Source organism: Budorcas taxicolor, chromosome 3, assembly GCF_023091745.1.
Source record: "Budorcas taxicolor isolate Tak-1 chromosome 3, Takin1.1, whole genome shotgun sequence".
NCBI lineage: Eukaryota > Metazoa > Chordata > Mammalia > Artiodactyla > Bovidae > Budorcas > Budorcas taxicolor.
The window spans coordinates 75,054,062-75,078,378 of record NC_068912.1 but is presented as its reverse complement, the minus strand read 5'-3'; the positions used below and the strand labels follow the sequence as shown (position 1 = coordinate 75,078,378).

At 35.8% G+C, this 24,317-nt stretch overlaps 1 protein-coding gene across 1 annotated transcript in view; it reads left to right on the top strand.

The window, feature by feature from the left end:
• The window catches only part of LRRC7 (leucine rich repeat containing 7), a 492,466-nt gene extending 470,160 nt beyond the window's left edge, over positions 1–22,306 (top strand). Inside the window, exons 25-26 of the mRNA XM_052637059.1 lie at positions 9,487–9,561; positions 22,199–22,306. Of these exons, the coding sequence (XP_052493019.1) occupies positions 9,487–9,561; positions 22,199–22,306 (183 nt within the window). The remainder of the gene's footprint in view (positions 1–9,486; positions 9,562–22,198) is intronic.
• Positions 22,307–24,317: the final 2,011 nt, after the last annotated feature.

Genomic DNA, 24,317 nt, shown 5'->3' with positions numbered 1-24,317 from the left:
GCAAGAAGCCCTCTAGAGGTGGTGCTGAGGGAAGACCACTGAACTGCTAAAAAACATGAGCTGAACATGAGGTGCAAAATATTAGAAAAACATACTCAAATAAGCCATTAGCCAATAACTAGACTCGGCCATTGTTGCAGATCCGATGCTCTACTGACTTGGAGCGACCAAAGGAGATAACCTCTAAGTGTTCTTAAGGACCATCAGAAAACCCTCTTGTTGGGACCTATGTCCACTATTTAGAGTAAAACAATAGTTGGAGCCATTATAGCTGAGAGCCACCACTAGGAAACCACAGATGATATAGGAAAGACTTTCCAGCCCTCTTGCCATCCCCTTCCCGAAATAAAGATGGCATTCAGTATGGGGTCAATAAATGTTGTTGTATACCCTCTTATCAGTTGGGAATTCGAGGGAAAGATAACAAATGTTGGTCTTTCAGTACACTCCAAGACTAAGAGTAAAGGAGAATTTCCTGTTAGTAAATCCAGTACAGTTGGGAGACTCAGAAGTCTCTTAAAGTGGGCTTTGCTGGATAAAAAGACACTGGATTGTAGCTCAGTCTTCAAATTTTCAATAATTATAACAACATTTATTGACCCCATACTGAATGCCATCCACTGCTCTAAGTGTTTTATATATATTCACTCACTTAATCTAGTAACTATGAGGTATAAACCACTATTACAGGCTTCCTTGGTGGCCCAGAGAGTAAAGAATCTGCCTACAAGGCAGGAGACCCGGGTTCAATTCCTGGCTTGGGAAAATCCCCTGGAGAAAGGAATGGCTACCCACTCCAGTATTCTTGCCTGGAGAATTCCATGGACAGAGGAGCCTGGCCAGCAATGGGTCGCAAAGAGTTGGACACAATTGAACACACACACCTGCAGGCCAACACCTTTGTTGCAGCCCACTGAGAACTGAGTTAAATGGCTAACCTAAAGAACTGTCAGATAATAAATTTGTGATGTTTAGAGCCACTAAGTTTGTGATAACTTATTATAGTAACAGCAGAAAAAACCTAATACACACTACTCATTGAAAAACAGTTACTGAGATATTTTCCTTATTTGGGCAAAATGGATTTGCTATAGCCTTAGGTATATAGGTTGTTTCACTAGTTTGGAGGTATTGCATGATAGTCTGATCCACATTTAGCACTCTGCTAAGTGTTACAAGAAATAAATATTTTAAGATCTTGTCCAGGGAATTATAAAATTGGTCATATGCCATGATTTGGATCTTTGATACATACAAGATGGCTTACTGCACTTGGAATTCAGGAGATGGCTCTTTACCAGTCAGTGGGAAGTTATTACTCTAATTTTAACAATACAAATAGTTTGGTGATTCCTCACCAATATCTGTCACTGTCAAAGTATTCTTTGAAATCTCAGAATATAATGAATTTGTTGAAAGGGTAACACACTGCTACAAAGAACTTTTTCAAAACAGTGTCAAAGTTTTCATATTTCTCATTTATATTCATCATAACAGAGACCATAAAATGAGCTCAGAATTATTTTGTCTCTTTCATATGACAGTGTTTATATATGTAAATACAGTGGAAAATCAGGGCACTGGCCTTTCCAAGCAGTCTTTGGGGAAACAGTCCACCTCCAAAAATAATGAATGCTACACACCATTATCAAACATGACACTCATTGCTATCTGTTTTGACTAATGAGGCAATATGCAGGCTGATAAAGTGAAAGTGAAGTCGCTCAGTCGTGTCCGACTCTTTGCGACCCCGTGGACTGTAGCCCACTCGGCTCCTCCACCCATGGGATTCTCCAGGCAAGGATACTGGAGTGGGTTGCCATTTCCTTCTCCAGGGAATCTTTCTGAACCAGGGATCAAACCCAGGTCTCCCACATTGCAGGCAGAAGCTTTAACCTCTGAGCCACCAGGATATATGTATATACAGAAAAAAGGAAACTATATCAATGACAGTAGCAATTTCATAGTTGGTAAAAAAAAATTATTGATTGAAAAGAACTATTAGAGCTTTAGAAAACAGCAATAAATACTTAGGAAGACTCAGGCCACCATAAAAGTAAGCTTCAAAGCAAGTCTTCAGAACAGTGGCTGAGTTATGCAGAGCTTTGTGATGAATGAAATTAAACTTGCCACAGACATGACATTTGGATTCTTCTGGCAGTCCGGTTGTGGGGTGTTGCTGTTCCTCCCAGCATTGCAGATATGATGGTCACAATTTCACTCCTACAATCTGGATTCACACAAACATTATTAAAACCGTTCCTGTACAATGAGCTGGAAAAAGGCAATCAAAATTAACTAGGGAGCAAAGACTTCGACTGCTGGGACAAAATATAATAGTAAAAGCAGCTTCACCTTCAGCATCCAGAGATGCAGTGCCTTATTTTAGGCAATAATGTCATTCTGGCTGTTGTACAGTGACCTCAACAGCAAAAAGAGGGGACCACCAAGGGAACTGAGTACTCATACAGTTTCCTGGATTGATGGAGAATGAATTATGTGCTCAGTATGAAAAGGACTGTAAGAATTATATTTGTTTTCACAACCAATGCCATTCACTGGTCTAGTGGATTAGTCGTTATGTTTTATTTAGCTGTCCCTTTCAAACAACCTGTTTTCTTTTTCATTGTGAACTGAGCATTTGTACAACTGAACTGACCAAAACAACTAGCTGTTTGGACATGGCACTGATTTGTGACAACATAAAGTTTTTAAAGTTTTTATTACTATTTTCTTAAAATAGTAATACCTTATTTTTCTTAAAAGTAGTGTCTAATTATTGTAGAAAAATAAGAAAATTAGAAAGTGCAGATAAGCAAAAATAAAAAGAAAGATATATATACCCCAGTCCAGAACTCTTGCCTGGAAAATTCCATGGACGGGGGAGCCTGGTAGGCTGCAATCCATGGGGTCTCGAACAGTCGGACACGACTGAGCGACTTCACTTTCACTTTTCACTTTCATGCATTGGAGAAGGAAATGGCAACCCACTCCAGTGTTCTTGCCTGGAGAATCCCCGGGACAGGGGAGCCTGTTGGGCTGCCGTCTATGGGGTCACACAGAGTGGGACACGACTGAAGTGACTTAGCAGCAGCAGCAGCAGCAGCATATATATATATACATATATATATATATATATATATATATGTAAGGGTATACCCCTAAACATAAACAGTGGTTGTGCTAGGTAATATAACATCTATATATATATATAATATGTATGTATATGTATACACACACATATTTACACATATATACAATGTCTCATTACCCAGTACAGCCACTGCTAAGTTTAGGAGTATATCCTTCCAGACACTTTTCCACAAAAATATACATTTAAACATGTTTCATTGAAAATAGTGTTATGCCCACACATAATGTTTTATAACTTGCTTGTTTTTGCTAAGCACCAGTATACTTCTGTATCTAATGAAGTCCTCACCTAAGGACTTCATTTTTAATGACCACATATCATTCTATTATATAGATTTACCATAATTTATTTAATCTATCTCCTGTTGTTAGATATTTCGGTGTGGTTTCTAATTTTTATTATTACAAATAATATAATGAACATATTGGTAAATCCTTGCTGCATACTTATCCAGTTATTTCCTTAACCTAAGTTCTAGAAGTCAAATTACTGGTTAAAGTTTTGTACTTTTCTAAAAATGTAATGCCTATCTAGAGTTTCATTTTGAATGGAAAAGAAAATAAGTTAAAATCGGAAGATAAAAATCATTCAAAATCCTTAATGTCTCATAAAGACCTGAATTGCTAAAGTAAAATACATGGAAATATTTTAATTGGCTCTGCTTGTTAAACCACTTACATACACACAAAGTTATGGGTTTAAGTGAGTCATTAAGTCTACAGATTAGCAAGAGAGATAATTTTCTGAATAACAGGCAAAGGCATTATAATATTATCTTCTATTAATACTTATTTTAATACAAATTATTTTTAATAATTTAAAAATAAGAGCAATATTGATATACAATTCATATAACATAAAATTCACCCTTTTGAAATGTACAGTCAAGTGATTTATAAGTATAGTCACAGAGTTGTGCAATCATCACCACTATCTAGTTTCAGAATCCTTTTATTACCTTAAATAAAATCTGTACACATTAACAGTCACTCCTCAGCCCCCTGCTTCCCAGCCTCCAGCAAACACTAATCTGCTTTCTATTTCTATGCATTTGCCTCTTCTTGACATTTCACATAAATGGAATCATACAATATGTGGTCTTTGTGAATGGCTTATTTCACTTAGCATTGTTTTCAAGTTCCTTGATGTCAACACTTCATTTCTTTCCACTGTCGAATAATATTCCACTGAATATACACGTTTTGTTTGTCCATTCTTAGGACAGATGCTATTCTTAGGATATTAATTAAAATTTTATCATCATACTTCAAATACTTCAGTAGCTCCCCAAACTGATAAGGATGTCCATTAAAGGCCCGTCTTGATCTGGCACCTACTTAATTTGGGGAGTTGATGGGTTCTTTTCTCATATTCCCAACCCAACCAACCTGAACCCTTCCACAACCAACGCAGTCATAATAGAACTACTTGCAGCCTGCTTAATATAAAAGGCATGCAAAAAATAAATAAATAAATAAAAAGCATGCACTTTTGTATATGCCATCCCTTCTATGTGGAATATCTTTCCTCTCCTTATCTGTGTGGACCCTTTAATTTTCATTTGTGATCAGTTGCCAGATAGCTCCTCTTTGTGAAAGCTCCAAACTTTAAGTTTAATATGGATTCAATATTTTAAATGTTTAAATCTATTATATTTCTATCATAATTAGAAACCCTGACAAACTAAGGATAAGCTGAATTCAGCTTTTTAAATAATTTATTATCCCTCTGTCGTAACACTTGTCACACTGCTTTATACTCACTGGTTTTCTTAACTTTTCTTCTACTGTATAGTGCGCTCATTGAGGCCAAAAATTCTATTCAGTGTACCTTTATAATACCAGCAATCAGGCCTCAGTGCAGTTCAGTTCATTCACTCAGTCTTGCCCAACTTTTAGAGACCTGATGGACTGCAGCACCCCAGGCTCCCTGCCCATCACCAACTCCCAGAGCTTACTCAAACTCATGTCCATCGAGTCAGTGATTCCATCCAACCGTCTCTTATTCTATCGTCCCCTTCTCCTCCAGCCTTCAATCTTTTCCAGCATCAGGATCTTTTCCAGAGAGTCAGTTCTTTGCATAGGGGGCCAAAATATGGAGTATCAACTTCAGCATCAGTCCTTCCAATGAATATTCAGGACTGATCTCCTTTAGGATGGACTGGTTGGATATCCTTGCAGTCCAAGAGATTCTCAAGAGTCTTCTCCAACACCATAGTTCAAAAGCATCAATTTTTCAGTGCTCAGCTTTCTTTATGGTCCAACTCTCACATCCACATATGACTACTGGAAAAACCATAGCTTTGACTAGATGGATCTTTATTGGCAAAGTAATGTGTCTGCTTTTTAATATGTCTAGGTTGGTCATAGCTTTTCTTCCAAGGAACAGGCATCTTTTAATTTAATGGCTGCAATCCCATGGACAGAGGAGCCTGGTGGGCTGCAGTCCATGGGGTCGCGAAGAGTCAGACACGACTGAGCGACTTCACTTTCACTTTTTACTTTCATGCATTGGAGAAAGAAATGGCAACCCACTCCAGTGTCCTTGCCTGGAGAATCCCAGGGATGGGGGAGCCTGGTGGACTTCCGTCTCTGGGGTCACGCAGAGTCGGACACGACTGAAGCGACTTAGCAGCAGCAGCAGCAGTAGTCACCATCTGCAGTGATTTTGGAGTCCCCCAGAATAAAGTCTCTCACTGTTTCCATTGTTTCCCCATCTATTTGCTATTTAGTGATGGGACCAGATGCATGATCTTAGTTTTCTGAACGTTGAGTTTTAATCCAACTTTTTCACTCTCCTCTTTCACTTTCATCAAGAGGCTCCTTAGTTCTTTGCTTTCTGCCATAAGGATGGTGTCATCTGCATGTCTGAGGTTATTGATATTTCTCCCAGAAATCTTGATTCCAGCTTGTACTTCATCCAGCCCGGCATTTCTCACGATCTACTCAGCATATAAGTTAAATAAGCAGGGTGACAATATGCACCCTTCATGTACTCCTTTCCTGATTTGGAACCAGTCTGTTGTTCCATGTCCAGTTCTATCTGTTGCTTCTTGACATGTATACAGATTTCTCAGGAGGCAGGACAGGAGGTCTGGCATTCCCATCTCTGTAAGAATTTTCCACAGTTTGTTGTGAACCACACATTCAAAGGCTTTGGCATAGTCAATAAAGCAAAAGTATGTGTTTTTCTGGAACTTTCATTCTTTTTCAGTGATCCAAAGGATGTTGGCAATTTGATCTCTGGTTCCTTTGTCTTTTCTAAATCCAGCTTGAACATCTGGAAGTTCATAGTTCACATACTGTTGAAGCCTGGCTTGGACAATTTTGAGCATTACTTTACTAACGTGTGAGATGAATGCACTTGTGTGGTAGTTTGAGCATTCTTTGGCATTGCCTTTCTTTGGGACTGGAATGAAAACTGACCTTTTCCAGTCCTGTAGCCACTGCTGAGTTTTCCAGATTTGCTGGTATATTGAGTGCAGCACTTTCACAGCATCATCTTTTAAGATTTGAAATAGCTCAACTGGAATTCCATCACCTTCACTAGCTTTGTTCATAGTGATACTTCCTAAAGCCCACTTGCTTCACATTCCAGGATGTCTGACTCTAGGTGAGTGATCACACCATCTTGGTTATCTGGGTCATGAAGATCTTTTTTGTATAGTTCTTCTGTGTATTCTTGCCACCTCTTCTTAATATCTTCTGCTTCTGTTAGGTCCATACCATTTCTGTCCTTTATTGTGCCCATCTTTGCATGAAACATTCCCTTGGTATCTCTAATTTTCTTGAAGAGATCTCTAGTCTTTCCCATTCTATTGTTTTCCTCTATTTCTTTGCATTGATCACTGAGGAAGGCTTTCTTATCTCTCCTTGCTATTCTTTGGATCTGTGCATTCAAATGGGTATATCTTTCCTTTCCTCCTTTGCCTTTTGTGTCTTTACTTTTCTCAGCTATTTGTAAGGCCTCCCCAGACACCATTTCACCTTTTCGCATATCTTTTTCTTGGGGATGGTCTTGATCATTGCCTCCTGTACAATGTCATGAACTTCTGTCCATAGTTCTTCAGGCACTTTGTCTATAAGATCTAATCCCTTGAATCTATTTGTCACTTCCACTGTATAAACATAAGGGATTTTATTTATGTCATACCTGAATGGTCTAGTGGTTTTCCATACTTTCTTCAATTTGTATCTGAATTTTGCAATAAGGAGTTCATGATATGAGCCACAGTCAGCTCCGGGACTTTTTTTTTTGGCTGACTGTATAGAGCTTCTCCATCTTTGGCTGTAAAGAATATAATCAGTCTGATTTCAGTGTCGACCATCTGGTGATGTCCGTGTGGAGTCTTCTCTTGTGTTGTTGGAAAAGGGTGTTTGCTATGACCAGTGCATTCTCTTGGGAGAACTCTATTAGCCTTTGCCTTGCTTCATTCTGTACTCCAAGGCCAAATTTGCCAGTTACCCGAGGTGTTTCTTGACTTCCTACTTTTGCATTCCAGTCCCCTAAAATGAAAAAGATATCTGTTTGGGTGTTAGTTCTAGAAGGTCTTGTAGTCTTCATAGAGCCATTCAATGTCAGTTTCTTCAGCATTCCTGGTTGGGGCATAGACTTGGATTACCATAATATCGAATGGTTTCCCTTGGAAATGAACAGAGATCATTCTGTCATTTTTGAGATTGTATCTAAGTACTGCATTTCAGACTTTTTTGTTGGCTATGATGGCTACTCCATTTCTTCTAAGGAATTCGTGCCCACAGTAGTAGATATAATGGTCATCTGAATTAAATTCACCCATTCCAGTCCGTTTTAGTTCACTGATTCCTAAAATGTCCATGTTCAGTCTTGGCTATCTCCAGTTTGACCACTTCCAATTTACCTGATTCATGGACCTAACATTCCAAGTTCCTATGAAATATTGCTCTTTACAACATTGGACTTTTCTTTCATCACCAGTCACATCCAAAACTGGGTGTTGTTTTTGCTTTGGCTCCACCTCTTCAGTCTTTCTGGAGTTAGGTCTCCAGATAGTATATTGGGCACCTACCGACCTAGGGAGTTCATCTTTCAGTGTCGTATCATTTTGCCTTTTCATACTGTTCATGTGGTTCTCAAGGCAAGAATACTGAAGTGGTTTGCCATTCCCTTTTCCAGTGGACCATGTTTTTGTCAGAACTCTCCACCATGATCCGTCCATTTTAGGTGGCCCTACACATCATGGCTCATAGTTTCATTGAGTTAGACAAGGCTGTGGTCCATGCGATCAGGGCCTCGCATATGGTAAAATGCAATAAATGTTTGCTTTGTGTAAATAATAAATAAAATGATTTTTTCCCTTGACTGGATAAAGTCTGTCTAAATTTTTTAATTTTTTAAATTATGAGTATATGATAAAATATCTACAAAAAACTTGGAAAATACAGAGCAAAGTTACATATAGTTCTACTATATATTACAATAACTTTTAAAGTAAATTAATATTTTTAGTTGGAGTTTCAATATCAAACTCTCAAAAATTAATACAGTGAATAGACAGAAGAGCAGAAGGACACAGTACGCTTGAAAAGCACTATGAACCAATTTAACATAATTAAGATTTATACAATTTTCACACAACAGCAGGGGATAAATTTTATTCAAGTTCCTGTAGCTCATAAACCCAGAGACACTGGAACATATCCAGAGACATAAAACAAGGTGCAAAAATTTCATGGTATAAAGGTTTTGAAGTCATACAGTCTGCTCTCTTATCACTGGTAATTTGACTTTTTTTTAAACTAAATCAATTTAGGAATTTTGTAACTATGTAGCTGCACACTTTGTATTTAATATTTATGTTGGAATTTTCTTATGTTTAATTTGTTCATTTTACTTTAAAATTCTCAGTAACATATGAAGAAATATTCATTAAAATAAACCAGTATTATATGTAATTCTAGTAGGTTTTTAAAGTGTATATTGAATTTACAACCTGTCAAACAGGAGACATTTTCAATGAGGAACAGCTTTAGACAACTTCAGAAGTTACACAAAAGATGATTTAGTACCATATACGAAATTATTTAAGGAAGATATTAAGAATATGCCATGAATTTAACTTATAAATCATAAGTGCACTTTAAAAACAGTATGAGCTTTTTATGCAAATAAAAATGTCATTTTCCTTAAATGACTTAGAGGTGTGTTGCTTAAAATAGCATAATAATCTTTGAACCTTATATGTGTAAACTGTTTTTAATGTTTTCACTGTTTTCTATGTAAATGAAAAAAGTTTTTAAGTAGGTCTAGGTCTTGAAAATAGAATCCTAACCTCTGTTACTTCTGACTTATAGGGTATCTTTGTTACTAGGGTTCAACCTGATGGACCAGCCTCCAACCTGCTACAGCCTGGTGATAAAATCCTTCAGGTAAGACAGACACAAAACAATGCTTTCCAAGGCTAATATTGAAACAAATAAGTGACTTGAGTTAAATGATTGAAAACAAGTTTTTGTTACATTTCTTATTTGCCTTTACTGTTTTGGGGTTGAGAGACTGATCAGAAACCAATTCAGCCTGGTAGAGTCCTATATTCTCAGTACCTCGCACTTGGAAGTTGTTCTGCATATTTGTTTAAAGGAATGGTGTTACTTTGGGAATGTAAGAAGAATTGATTTATACAAGAATCCGTGCATAGTTATCAAGTGTAAGTAAGAAGGATGAAGCACCCAAATACGGTACTGATATAACTTTAGATGAGGGAGAAGGGACTGGTTCATATTTACTTCCTTAACAATAATCTAGTTACTGTTTTAATAGTATTTATGGTTATTTCTCTCTACTTTCCCTGCTCAAATAGTTACCCCACTCAACTCAGCAGTGATACTCTACCCTCTATTTACTGAACTCTGTCAAAGAATTGCAGAAAAGTAAAAACTCTATATAGATAAATTGTCTTGGAATCGTATTCTCACAAATATTTTAAACTAACTAGCAAGATCATGAAAACCTAAGTTTTCAATAATGATAATTATCTGAAAAGACTGAATTACTCCAGCCTTTGGCAATGTCACAGTAGAAATACCACCCAAAAGGCCCATGTCAATTTCACATTGACAGAAGACCAAACCAACCACTTTTCAAATGTGCTTGTACAGGGATGGCTATCAGAGTGCTGTTATAAAAATAGCAAACAGAAAGCAGCCTTACTATCCAGTTAATATGAAAAAGGTTAAGCAGCTTATGACAAGGCATTTCTTTAATGAAGCACTGTATAGATTTTTAAGAGCCATCATTCAAACCAGATTTTTATTTATGTATACAGAGAGGTTAGTGATATGTTGTTGAGTGGTAGAAGTTGATTACATAAGAGTGAATTATATGAACACTTTTGTATCCACCTGTTCATCTCTTGGTATCTATATTGTGTGATTATACAACATGTACATTTTATATATAAAGCTGTGTTATATTATGCAAAAAAAAAAAAGACCAAATCGGTAGATGGTCTTTTGAGTTAAGACATTGAAACAAAAGAGACACATAAAAGCTAAATATTTTCTTTATTATTTAATTATCAAAGTTCTCTATTTTTTAATTGCATAGCTAGCCCTTTGATGTTAAGCATTTTATATCATTTCTATAGAACTCACATTCATCATATGTAAAATGAACTGTGGTTTATATGATAGCTGAGGTCCCCTAACTTAAAAATTCACCTGTTCAATAATTTTATCAATTTCCATGGAAAACAGCTATGAATAAACTCACAATGTAACTACCTAACATTTAGTACATGGTGCTATTTAACAAAGGAAATCGCTAGTTCTTTTCCTCTACTGAATTTTGAACAAATTATTTCAAATGTCAGAGTCTGTAAAAATGAAGCCAGCTCATCTCAGATCCCTGACCTATTAGAATGCCAGGCTGGGTAGAGAAGTATCCCGTGGCATGAAACAAGTTTGGAGACTTTGCCTTCATCTATGACAAAGGAGGGCAAAAGATTTTTCTCTCCAAACTGAGAAAAGAAATATACTTAAATGGATATTAAAATAGTCTATAGATAGAGAGATACAGATGTAGATATCCTACAGAATTAAGAGGATATCTAGTTGCAGGTTGAGAATATGTTCCTGGCTGTGAAATTCTAGAACGGTTATATGTGGGGAAATGAGGATTTAGTAAACTGTGTTTCTAATCCTGAGAAGTATGCAGCAACAGCAAAGTGCACAGAGAAATTAATTCTTAACACGAGAAGTAAAAAAGAATTAAAAGTGGAATCAAAGTCAGAAGAGCTGCCCCTGGGTTGTCTATTCTCTCCACAGAGGAGTCTCAAGGATGTAACTTTTATTTTTTCTGTAGAACTCATTTGTATCTAGTACAATAAAATCAAAGTCCATTTTCAGTAAAAGAAAAATATACATAGACCTTCATCAAACAAATTGCTGTATTTACAGTTTCATTCATACTAGTTAAAAAGTACGAATGGCCAGTTATATTTTCTGAAGGAAATAAAAATGACTAATTCTAAACTGGAATCATTGCCAACATCAGATGTTAAGAGAGAAAATTATATTTTTATCTCTTAATGATACAGTAGCTCTTAGTTTAAAGAACACTGGGATAAAAATGAACTTATAACATTGAGTAATCTGTCGCTTCAAGATCATTAGAATATATCCTCACTGGAGCAAATTTATTTATAAATCTTAATGAAAGCATACAACCTGGAAAATCAAGGTAAAAAAATAAAATCAATGAATGAGCTCCTCTTTAATGTGAAGGCAGTTTGGGGCTTGATCTAAATCAGTAGCAAGTAGAAAAAGATATATAAAATGGCAAGAGATGTACCTTTCCCAAACCTCCCCCAAGCCCAGAATTTATTTAAGAGCTCTCTCTTTCTTCTTCTGTAACTCTTTTTACCCACAACTCTCTTCTTATTCTGCTGTTGTATTATGAGTGTGTTATTTGAGTTACATGAAAATGTGTGCATTAAGAAATGATGCTAATTAAAACATATTCACATGATTATTCTGTCATTTACTATTCATTTTCCTAGAATAGATACTGTAACTCATGAGCTTATTCAAATTATTGACTAAAGTTTAGTAAGTCATTTTGCTTTAAGATAGTGTAGCATGAGGAAAGAGCACTCTGCCAGGGGACCTGACCCCTCACAGCTTCATCTTATGTAAAGTCAAATCATAAAAGAGTGAGAGAGAAAAAGGGAAAGCGCATGGACCATAAAAAATGTTATTCAGTTGAACCATGTGAACTTGCCAATATTTGACCATTTTTGAAGTGGCAGTTTTGTTGGTTTAAAATCATAGTTTCTTTTTTCTAATATTCTTTCCAGTTAAAAAAGTCAACCTAATTATACATTTTACAATTTACAATATATTTAAATATAGAAAATCCACTAATTATAGTTACTCTGTTCAAAAGATGAATAGACTGCAAAAAAAAAAAAGTATTGTACTTTGATAACATGACTCACAGTTGTAGGCCACTTGTAAGTATATTGTATCCTGGTCTATCACAGTAGTCAATTCTATCCTCTTCATTCACTTGCCCTCTCACTTTCCCAGGACAAGAGCCTAACTTCATCAGGAGCAGAGAAATTAAATGATTTATAATTAGTTTATGATATCCAGTTCTACTTTTCCAAAATTTTAATAGCTTTGAACTTTATAATTCAATGTATACTCCTGGTCTATGGCTATCTCTCAGAGATACCAGTATAGAATAATCAAAGAGATGATAATTCAAACAAACCAGATATATCCCTTTTTTTCTAATCTTGAAACACCTTGTCCCTACAATTCATACAGACAAGTTGAAAAACCACTCTCAACAAATATATCTGTCAAGTTTCACTAGTCATTGGTAAGCTATTGGGTCACAGCATATGATATCTTGATGAAGCAGGAGTTATTCCAGATTTAATAGACAGGAGAAAAGAGGATGAGTAGAAGGAAGAATAAAAGTGAGAGTGAAAATGTTAGTCTCTCAGTCATGTCCAGCTCTTTGCAACCCTGTGGACTGTAGCCCACCAGGCTCCTCTGTCTATGGAATTCTCCAGGCAAGAATACTGGAGTGGGTTGCCATTTCCTTCTCCAGGGAAAGAATACCCATGGGCTAGACGGGCATCTGTCTTCAGGAGCAGAGGTGAGGGCCTTATGACGGATGGGTGAGTGTGGAGTACAATGAGAGAGGAAAGAGATCCCAAGCACAAAGAAAGAAAACCCTCTAACTTTATAGTTTCTCACTGAGTTGGAGAATTCAAACATAGACATGGCTTGGTGTGGGACTGGGGGTTAGGATAGGATGATGAGTTACAGCTTTCATGGTTCAGAATGGAAAAAGAAAGTTTAGATTTCCCAAAAGTCTAAATGGAATAAATGTCCATGAATGCCTGGGTCAGCTGTATGCAGATATACAGTGCTATATCTATATACAATCACTGAATCAAACGTTCCTTGTCTGAGGGGAAGTTTGATACCTCTTTTAATGACCAGTAGCTGTAGTTAGCTGCTAATAGTATTATCTTACTCAAAGTTTACTTATTCAACAACCTCAAACAAAGTTCTTTTGAGACGCCATATTATTGTCACAAATTCCACACACTGAATCTCATGACTTTAACTCATAAGAGAGACTTATTTCTTACTTGGAGTCTTTGGTCTAGTTTTCCAGACCATCAAGGGGAAAGCCTTTGGATCCAGGCACATTGTAGGAAGCAAGAAGTCATGTACACCCGTGGTGGATTCATGTCAATGTATGGCAAAACCAATACAGTATTGTAAAGTAAAATAAAGTAAAAATAAAAATTTAAAATAATAATAATAATAAAAGAAAGAAAATTCAAAAAGTACTATTCAATTTAGAATACTCTTTCCCAATGGAATCTTTTAAAATGTTTTTTTTTTTAAAGAGTTCCTTACTCAAATAAGTTTCAGAGCCACTTCAGAGTCTATCCTTTGTTTCAGAATTTCACAATGTTCTAAGCATATTAAGAACCTGAAAAATCTTACATTTCTCAACATACTTAACCATATAACCGTTTTGACCAGCAACATCAATTAGCTATTTCCACAAAATATACTTCGGGAAGCAACTAATTGGCTTTATTCCAAAGTGTTCACATTCATAATTATTATCATGAGTCACTAAGAATGGGTTAGAGTATGTTTATTTCTCTGAATTCTTTACAATTTCTTCCCAAAAAAAGGCCACAAAAAGTAAAGAGGAGACATCTTTGTTATGGTTAAAATGAAAGTCAGTCAGTCAGTTCAGTCACTCAGTCGTGTCCAACTCTTTGCAACCACATGGACTGCAGCACCCCAGGCCTCCCTGTCCATCACTAACTCCCAGAATTTACTCAAACTCATATCCATTAAATCAATGATGCTATCCAACCATCTTATCCTCTGTCATCCCCTTCTCCTCTCACCTTCAATCTTTCCCAGCATCAGGGTCTTTTCCAATGAATCAGTTCTTTGCATCAGATGGCCAAAGGATTGGAGTTTCAGCTTTAGCATCAGTTCTTCCAATGAATATTCAGGACTGATTTCCTTTAAGATTAACTGGTTGGATCTCTTTGCAGTCTAAGGGACTCTCAAGAGTCTTCTCCAACACCACAGTTCAAAGGTATCAATTCTTCAGTGCTCGTCTTTCTTTATAGTCCAACTCTCACATCCATACATGACTACTGGAAAAACCATAGCTTTGACTAGACACACCTTTATTGGCAAAGTAATGTCTCTGCTCTTTAATATGCTGTCTAGGTTGGTCATAATTTTTCTTCCAAGGAGTAAGCATCTTTTAATTTCATGGCTGCAGTCACCATCTGCATGAAGTATAGGACCCTGAAAGAAATAAAGTATTTGAAAATTTCACTAAAGCATTTCCCAACAAGGCTAAATGTGTTAACATTTTCTATAGTTGATCTCTTTTGGCGGGTGAAAATCAAACCATCAGAGAGGACTGGGGAAAGGTGGGCAGGGGTGTAGGTGGTGAGTGGGTTCAGTATTATGTAATGCTTAATCTTCAGAGAGTGATAAAATACATTTGAAACATTTTTTATAATACTGTTTGGTTAGAAGACAACCAAAAATAGTTTTTTAAGTGTGGATGGTTTTATATGCCAGAATTTCACTGCATATCTTTATCCATTTGCTTTGTTCATAATCTATATAGTTCAGCACAGATAACTAATTAGAGGTTGAGTAAATACTTTTTGCAAATCAAAAAAAACTGTACTAAGTAAAACACAAAAAACAATGAAGACAACTTAAGTTCATTAAGCTGGCTCTAACTTCCATAATTTGAATAAAGTAAAAGTAGCATTAACTGGGTACCCATAGTATGTCATTTATAGCACACAACCACCCTGCAAGGTATCTATTGTTGACAGAGGCTATATCATTTATTTGAGCTTCTTCCATTATACCATGCTGATTCTACTGAAGCAAATTTTACTGATAGCAACCTGTTCATCACATTTTCTACTTATTGGTTTGTAAAATATGCATTCAATGTCGATGATGTACAAAATATTGTGCCAAGCAATGTAAGCAATGTAATAGGGATTTGTAACTAAGTTTCTGCCCAGGAAGTAGACACGTCCGAAATTACCTAGAACAGATAGTGGAGGAAGAGAGACAGGGAAAAGCTGACTTCAAATATGTAATAAAATCCATTCCCAATATGTCTTCTTTTAACAGCAAGCTCTCTACAAAATCAGAAACCAACCTGGCTACAAATATTGCCTGAAACTAAGAGACTGATTTTGCAGTTCCTTTTGTGGTAAGGTAAAAGACATAAAGTGTAGGTTATTGGGAAACTGCTTTCAAACAACATAGGGAATTCATTAGAATTCCAAGGGAATTCATTAGAAATATTCATTCAACATATTTGATAAGAAGAAAACAGGCATTCTAAAATCAAAGCAGATAAATAAGTACATATCTTCAGGATTACTATGTATTATAAGTTTCATGCCAGAATTTCTATACAAATAATAGACAAAGTCTTCAGTTTAGTGTTTTCTATTTTGCCTTGCCTTTTTTTGAGCCTGAACTCATGAAACATGCAAGCTGCAGTACATGAGTAAGTTTAAGACAGAAGAGAAATTTTTATTTATGTTTTAGTCTATCAAGATTTTTAAATACTATAATAAAAGCCACTGAGACATCAAACTTTCTCACATTTAAAAAGTGCAGTATAACATTTTCATTGGAACTGTCTAAGAATTAAAGGTCTGCAGTTCAGATTTTTGATAGAAAGGAAAATGTTTCAAATGACTTGGCACACAGTCAATGTAGTATTGATTATACAGTATACTCAGCCCTAAATATATCTTTTATTTAATGAGATTAAAATTCTGCAATGGGAAATAATTCCAGGTAATGTGAAACATAATTGTAATTACCTAAGATACCCACTGTTTTCTCTCTTAACGTCTCGCTCTCAGGTTTAGACAACATGAAGTCCAATGACTCAAATAAGATTGCCGTATATTTTCATTTTCTTTCATCCTAAGAGTTATACACATTCAAAGTACACTATATTAATTTAAAGAATCCGCCTGCACTGTGGGAGACTTGGGTTTGATCTCTGGGTTGGGAAGATACCCTGGAGGAAGACATGGCAACCCACTCCAGTATTCTTGCCTGGAGAATCCCCCTGGACAGAGGTGCCTGGCAGGCTACAGTCCATGGGGTCACAAAGAGTCAGACACGACTGAGTGACTAAGAACAGCAGCAATGTATATCTAATGTATAAGATATATGTGTACTGGCATTTTAAATGTTTGTTCCTTGAAGGGGAGTTTAAATCAATTTGAAATCATATAACAAATCTCTAATCCCATTTCTCCTTTGGATTCTAAGAGTCATGCTGTCCTTCTTATTGGATAATCCCACCAATTTTGTGGCCAAACCTTCTCAGAAACTCATTTTTAAATATAAAGCTTTGAATAATAAGAATACAGTGAAATTCTTGGAGAATTACAACACCCTCTGGAAAATGTCTATGGCATAAACAGCCATAATTTAGCCACTTAACAAAACATTTACCAGAAGGAAATCAAAGATAAATTCAGAAAGGAACAAGAGGATGAAATCCAGAAACTGAGTATGTTTTACAGTAAATTGATAAGCTGTAATTGGAAAGCTCTACTTTTTGTTAGAATTGCAAATATTATGTTCATTAACCCTCCATCTTTTCATGTCTAAGTCATGCAAAGGAGCAATTTAAAAACATTTTGTGGCACAGATGTTAACTGGAATTAAAATAAGGAAGGATACCTTCTGGAAATAATGTTGCTATAGTAACATAATCCTTTATGCTTCAAATCAGTTAAAGTCAGAAATCAATGAATTATGTACTCTTGAAGCATAAAATTTTTTGAGTATCTTTTCTTTTGTAAATTGTTTTCTTTTTAACTTCATTTTTACTTAATAAACCATGCAGTTAAGTTGCAATTTCCTCAAAATTGGACATATTTTATTATAAGCCATGATATTGTGTATTTATATAAAACGTATATGTAGCCAAATTTGACAACATATTTTAAAGCTTCATTAATTTATTAATAGGATTTGTTCTTCAAATTGTCTTTTGTATTTATATTATATATATTCAAAATATCAAATGCATAAATGTAGATTATATGCATTTACATTTCAAAGCATTAAATGGAATAGTATCCTCCTTTATTTCCTCAGCTCTTCTTCTAATCACACACATGAAGCAGCCACAAGACTTTTCTAACTGGAATACTGTGATTCTTCGAAAGAAACTTCATGTGGATTGGGAAAGTCCCACATACATGTAGTAACATAACTGTCTGATTCCCTGTCTGAACCATCCAAGATGTAAGCCAGATAGCCATAATCACTTTAACAAATACAATTTTTTTTAGCTCTTCTAACAGTGGAAGAAGAAAGTTCTCTACAACTAAGATTTTTATCTTTTCCTTCCATTCAAACCCCTCTGTTCTTGCCTCTCCTGGCATCATGCCTACCGTAATGTTCCATATCAAGAAATAGCTCAATTAATCTTAAAAAGTGAATTCACTGAATGAGTCTGTGACACTTAATGAACCTAAAAACATTTGTTTCAACCTCACAACACCCAGTGAAATGAATTGTGTCAAGATAGAGAGTCATGACATAAATTCCCATCTAGACACTAGCTGTGTGAGCGTGGATATTTCATGCAATTTCATTGATCTTCACAATTCTCATCTAAAAAATTGCTAAGGAAAAAACCAAAACAAAATAAAAGTTAAAAATTGCTAAAATTAACTAAAATAGTTCCTTCCTCTGACATTTTGCCCTTTTGTTCTTCTTACTATTCTTGTTACTTAATGAAAATTGTATTTCTGAAATTCAAAAAAGTACTAGTGAAGTAATATTAATAGTAGTAGCTAACATTTATTGATTGTTTATAGTGTGGCAGGCCTTGTCCCTAAGCAGTTGACATATGTTAACTCATTTAATCTTTAATAAACTTTCTAAAATAGTTTGCTTTCTGATCTTTCAGAATCCTTTTGGTAATTTGAACCCATTCCCAGGAAGTCTCTAGCTGTGGTCTTTTAAATAGGCCCCTTGAGATTCACCAAAGTTCTGGCTTAGAGCCAAAACATTTCTGGTGACTAGAATTACAGGTAGAGTCCTACTGTTTGACTCAATGATCTAATTTATCAACTTGCTTATTTCCTTCTGGGAAATCAGTTCTTTGTGTTTCCAACTATATGACTATTATTTATATAGTTACAAAGCATGTACTTTGAACTTACAAAGCATGAAAACGAAAAGCTGATGCTTTAAAGCAGTATTAAAGCTAAATTTATACAAGGGGTTTCCCTAGCCTTGAATCAGAACCTGGATGGTGGGTCTGAACATCTTGAAGCCTGATTTATTGGAAACGGACCCAGATTTCACACCAGAGTTCATCTAGCTAAGTTTTATTCCCTGCTGTTTCCTCTGTGAGGCAGAAAACTGAAGCCATTACAAAGGACTTGATCACCTTGGATTTCCTGCTGCCTAGCTTGATCCCCATCAGGACATCCCTTTCCAGTTCTCCTCCTGCCAGTTTTCCTGTCCCCTCCACTCGATGCACCTGTATCTTCTTCCTTTAGTTCAGCCACCAAGCCCGAGTCAGCTTTCTGTCATGCTCTGGCAGAAAAGACTGGGCCCTCTTTCACTTGTCCCTCCCTCACTTCAGACAGATTTACCTAGATGCCCAGGTCCATGGGGTCACAAAGAGTCGAACATGACTTAGCAACAGAGCAAGAACAACAAGGTCAACAGCAAATGCCGTCTTTCAGTTCTGCTCCTCGAATTCAAAGCTACGACCAATCCTGCTCCCCTCCCTAGATTTTCCTTCTTTCACAATGCTCCCTTTTAAACTTATTTTCTGATAATTCTCTCAGCAAGAAATAATAAGAAGGAATATTAAAGTATCAGATGATTCAGCCCTAGGTTAGCTGCGTAACCCTAACCTACTGCCTGTTGCTAAAGGACCACTCTGACCTCCTTCCTGAACTCCAGTCTTTTATTTCTATATGTATGATCAACATTTCCTTGCATGTGTCGCCGGTACCACAAACTCTGTTGTTTTCCTGACTAAGCCTGCTGCTTCTCCAAGATTTCCATCTTCTGTTAACGGCATCATACTTTGATTTTTCATTTATTTCTTATGCCCTTATCCAATCAGATGCCTAAAAGTTTTCTCCTTTTTAATGTTCCCTTTCAGGTCTCACCGCCCTAGCAGATGGTCTCACTTAGTCTTTCTACTTTTGAGATGGTTCACATGTAACTGCAACAACAACAATTAAGCCAGAGTTAAAAGTTAAAACTATAAGAATGAGAGATTCAGCATTTCTTTAGATTCTAATTTAGGACAAAGTGTTATTCTTACAAGTACTCAAGTTAGATTAAACTTGTTAGGAATCTGAATGAGAATTATAGCTTTGAAATCATGATGTACTAGGCATCACCACAGTTTCCCTTGACTTCCACATTCCTTCCTTGCCAAAGCCACTTCTCTTATCTGAGATTCTGCATAAATTGAAAATAAAGAAGTGGAAAATTGGTGTAAAAAAAATTACAGTAGGAAATAAGATAGCAACTATTTTAAGGATAAAATGTTGATTAATTTATCAAGATCAATGAAATAGTAGTTCAAATCACTGGGAGCGATTGTAATGTTACTATTTCAGTAAAGTATTGCAAGAAATAATAAGAAGGAATATTATAGTATCAGATGATTCAGCCCTAGTTTAGCTGTTTGACCTCAGGCATGTTGCTTAACCTCGCTGAGGTGTAACTCTTTCATTTATAAAAATAACAAAACTAGCCTAGATCACGCAGAAATTAATTCATCTCTGAATGGGATTGAGAACCACTGATAGAAATAATGAATATATTTGTTTTTAACAATGAGGGAAATAGAAATTATCTTTTTAATATTAAAATTTTAAATTAAGAACTTTTCAGTGAGTCAAAATAAGATTTAACTATACCATATGTTTTGTTTTACACAAGTGAAACATTTGACAGTGTTGGTGGGTTTATCAGTTCAGTTCAGTTACTCAGTCGTGTCTGACTCTTTGCAACCCCATGGACTGCAGCACGCAAGGCTTCCCTGTCCATCACCAACTCCCGGAGCTTGCTCAAACTCATGTCCATCATGTCGGTGATGTCATCCAACCTTCTCATCCTCTGTCATTCCCTTCTCCTCTCGCCTTCAATCTTTCCCAGCATCAGGGTCTTTTCCAGTGAGTCAATTCTTTACATCAGGTGGCCAAAGGATTGGAGTTTCAGCTTCAGCATCAGTCCTTCCAATGAATATTCAGGACTGATTTCCTTTAAGATTAACTGGTTGGATCTCTTTGCAGTCCAAGGGACTCTCAAGAGTCTTCTCCAACACCACAGTTCAAAAGCATCAATTCTTCGGTGCTCAGCTTTCTTTATATGACAAAAAGGCAATGGTCCTGTGAACACTTCTAAATCACATCAACAGAGTTCCTGCAAAAACAAAATAAATCAGACCAAGAACAAAATAACTATCATATTTCAAGTGTATCTGTGTGGTACTTACTGGTGTTTCTCTGTGATTTGCATAGTGGCTATAAGATCATGGCATTTGGTCCCATCACTTCATGGGAAATAGATGGGGAAACAGTGGAAACAGTGTCAGACTTTATTTTGGGGGGCTCTAAAATCACTGTAGATGGTGATTGCAGCCATGAAATTAAAAGACGCTTACTCCTTGGAAGGAAAGTTATGATCAACCTAGATAGCATATTGAAAAGCAAAGATATTACCTTGCCAACAAAGGTACATCTAGTCAAGGCTATGGTTTTTCCAGTGGTCATGTATGGATGTGAGAGTTGGACTATAAAGAAAGATGAGCACTGAAGAATTGATCTTTTTAACTGTGGTGTTGGAGAAGACTCTTGAGAGTCCCTTGGACTGCAAGAAGATCCAACCAGTCCATTCTAAAGGAGATCAGTCCTGGGTGTTCTTTGGAAGGACAGATGCTGAAGCTGAAACTCTAATACTTTGGCCACCTCATGCCAAGAGTTGACTCATTGGAAAAGACCCTGATGCTGGGAGGGATTGGAGGCAGGAGGAGAAGGGGACGACAGAGGATGAGATGGCTGGATGGCATCACCGACTTGATGGACATGAGTTTGGGTGAACTCCAGGAGTTGGTGATGGACAGGCAGGCCTGGCGTGCTGTGATTCATGGGGCCACAAAGAGTCGGACATGACTGAGTGACTGAACCGAACTGAACTGAACTAGCATTATACTAGGACAATCCAAAGTAGGATATACTAGATAATTGATAAGTATTTGTTGAATTAATAAATTAAGTTGAAGCTGGGTGAAATTAATTAGTTGTTTCCATAGTTGCAATTCTGGTGTGAATTTTAAAAACATATGACTATTTGTTGCTCATACTCTCTTAAATCTTATTATTAGAGACAAGAACAATGTGATAAACAAGTATCTTGCATTGATGACCCTGTTTTATTTGTGTGTTTACAGGCCAATGGACATAGTTTTGTACATATGGAACACGAAAAAGCTGTATTACTACTGAAGAGTTTCCAGAACACAGTAGACCTAGTTATTCAACGTGAGCTTACTGTCTAAATATTTTTTATAAATAGTGAAGATACGTCTAGCCAGACCTAATGTTCAAATAAATTTATACATAGAAACAAATTTTGCCAATTGCTGGACCAATGGCAAACATTAGTGCCAAATGTATAATACTATAATGTTAGCACTGATCATCCTTAAAAATGTTAACTATATAAATATGATGTTCATGTGGTTATGTATTAGTTTTAATTGTCAGCCTCTGGCTGTGCATTGGTGCAGTTTTGGTTTTGATTTTTTTTTTTAATTGAATAAGTTTCTTCTCAAAGTGGATTTCATATAATTTCGGAGCACGGAAGCACACACAAGCTCTTTATGAATTCTGCTCTCCATCAGAAACACTGCCTCAAAATTGTATATGCCTTTATATAGAAAATACAAATATAAAGAATTGTAATTCCCATAAAATATTTCTAGCACAAAGTATATGTTGGCATATAAACAAAAAGAATATAGAGAAAAAAACAATATTTTCATAAATTAAACATCTCGGATTGAGAAAGAAAATATATCTTAAAATAAGACTTTACTATATTGAATCTTTTTCAATAAAAATTACAAGATAATGCCTTATGAAAGTAACTGTACATATGGTATAAAGTGTTTATATTTGGTTCCATATTCATTTGCTAAATTCTCATAACACAGAGTGAAATATTTCATCAGTTAGCCATTTACCTCTGGGACCTGAATAAAAGATAGAACAACCTAATTTGTTCAATGCCTTTAGCTAATTACAATACAGACAGAGTTAAGAAACAGACTAAAGGTCATTGTAGATAAATCTTTTTCACCACAAATGTAAGCAGTGAATGATGGGTGGCAGCAAGGTGTTGCTTTATTTCTTTCAAGTTTATGTTGATTATAAACTGTAGCCCTGTGATTTCTTTACTTGTAAATGTGGAATTTATTTGTGTGTTGCTTTATCCAATTTGCTACTTTTAAATCATTTTAAATGAGTTTGGGGTATTGATAAAATTTATCATTAAGAAAGACTATTGTTAGAAAGTTATGGGGGTGATAAAATAAACCTTGCTATTTAAATATGAAACTTCAAATATAATTTCTCAGAGCCATGGTCTATCTGGTATTACTAATTTCCATGCCTGCCTTGGAGGGCAAAGTAGAGAAAATATCTTTTTTCCCCCCAAAGTTGCAAAATACATATAATCTTAAATTCTGTCTCACTGAAGAGAAAGATGAGCATCATTAATATATAATTAGTTATTTTTACATTGGAACTGTTTTCCTTTACAAATGATCAAAATCCATTTTATAACCCTTTAAAAATGTTTCTTTTATATATTAGTCATTCATTTGATTAAAATATTAATTTCACATTCCAGAATAATTTCCCAGAGTTGGTTATATGCATTCTCTCACATTTTGACATAGCTCTCTTTTTTTAAATATATATAATGAATTTACTTTACACGCCAGTGTTCCAAGTATTTTGTTACGATTTTCACAACAGTATCATACATTGATCTCACCAAAGCTCTGAGAGTAATATTTGTAAGTTAACTGTTTTATGGGGACATTGAAAATATTGTATTTTTGTAGGGTCTATTAAAATGAGTGTCACTTATTAGAAGTACAGTGGTATTTTTTTGGCAATAGAATTTGTCACTTGAAGGCAAATGATACTTCACTTTATAGATGATGCACTAATTTTGATGTTGCTTTATGTCAGGGTGACATTAAACTATGATTTTATAGGCTTTGATATTTAGCAAATGATTAAATGATTGGCCTATTTAATATGCTTCCCAGAAGTAACTTTTAAATGCATTTTAATATATTGACAATTTCTGATGAGAAATGTCTTTCAGAGCCTAATTTTTTCTTTGCCAAAAACTCACACCAAACTACCATACCAGCCACTATATTCGGATGATCATCAGTAGTCAAGATAGAGGCCCTCACTGTCTTCCCAAGATCACTTAAAGGAGAAACAAACTCATGGGTGTAGTTTGGTAGCCATGAAGCAGCTCCAGTCATC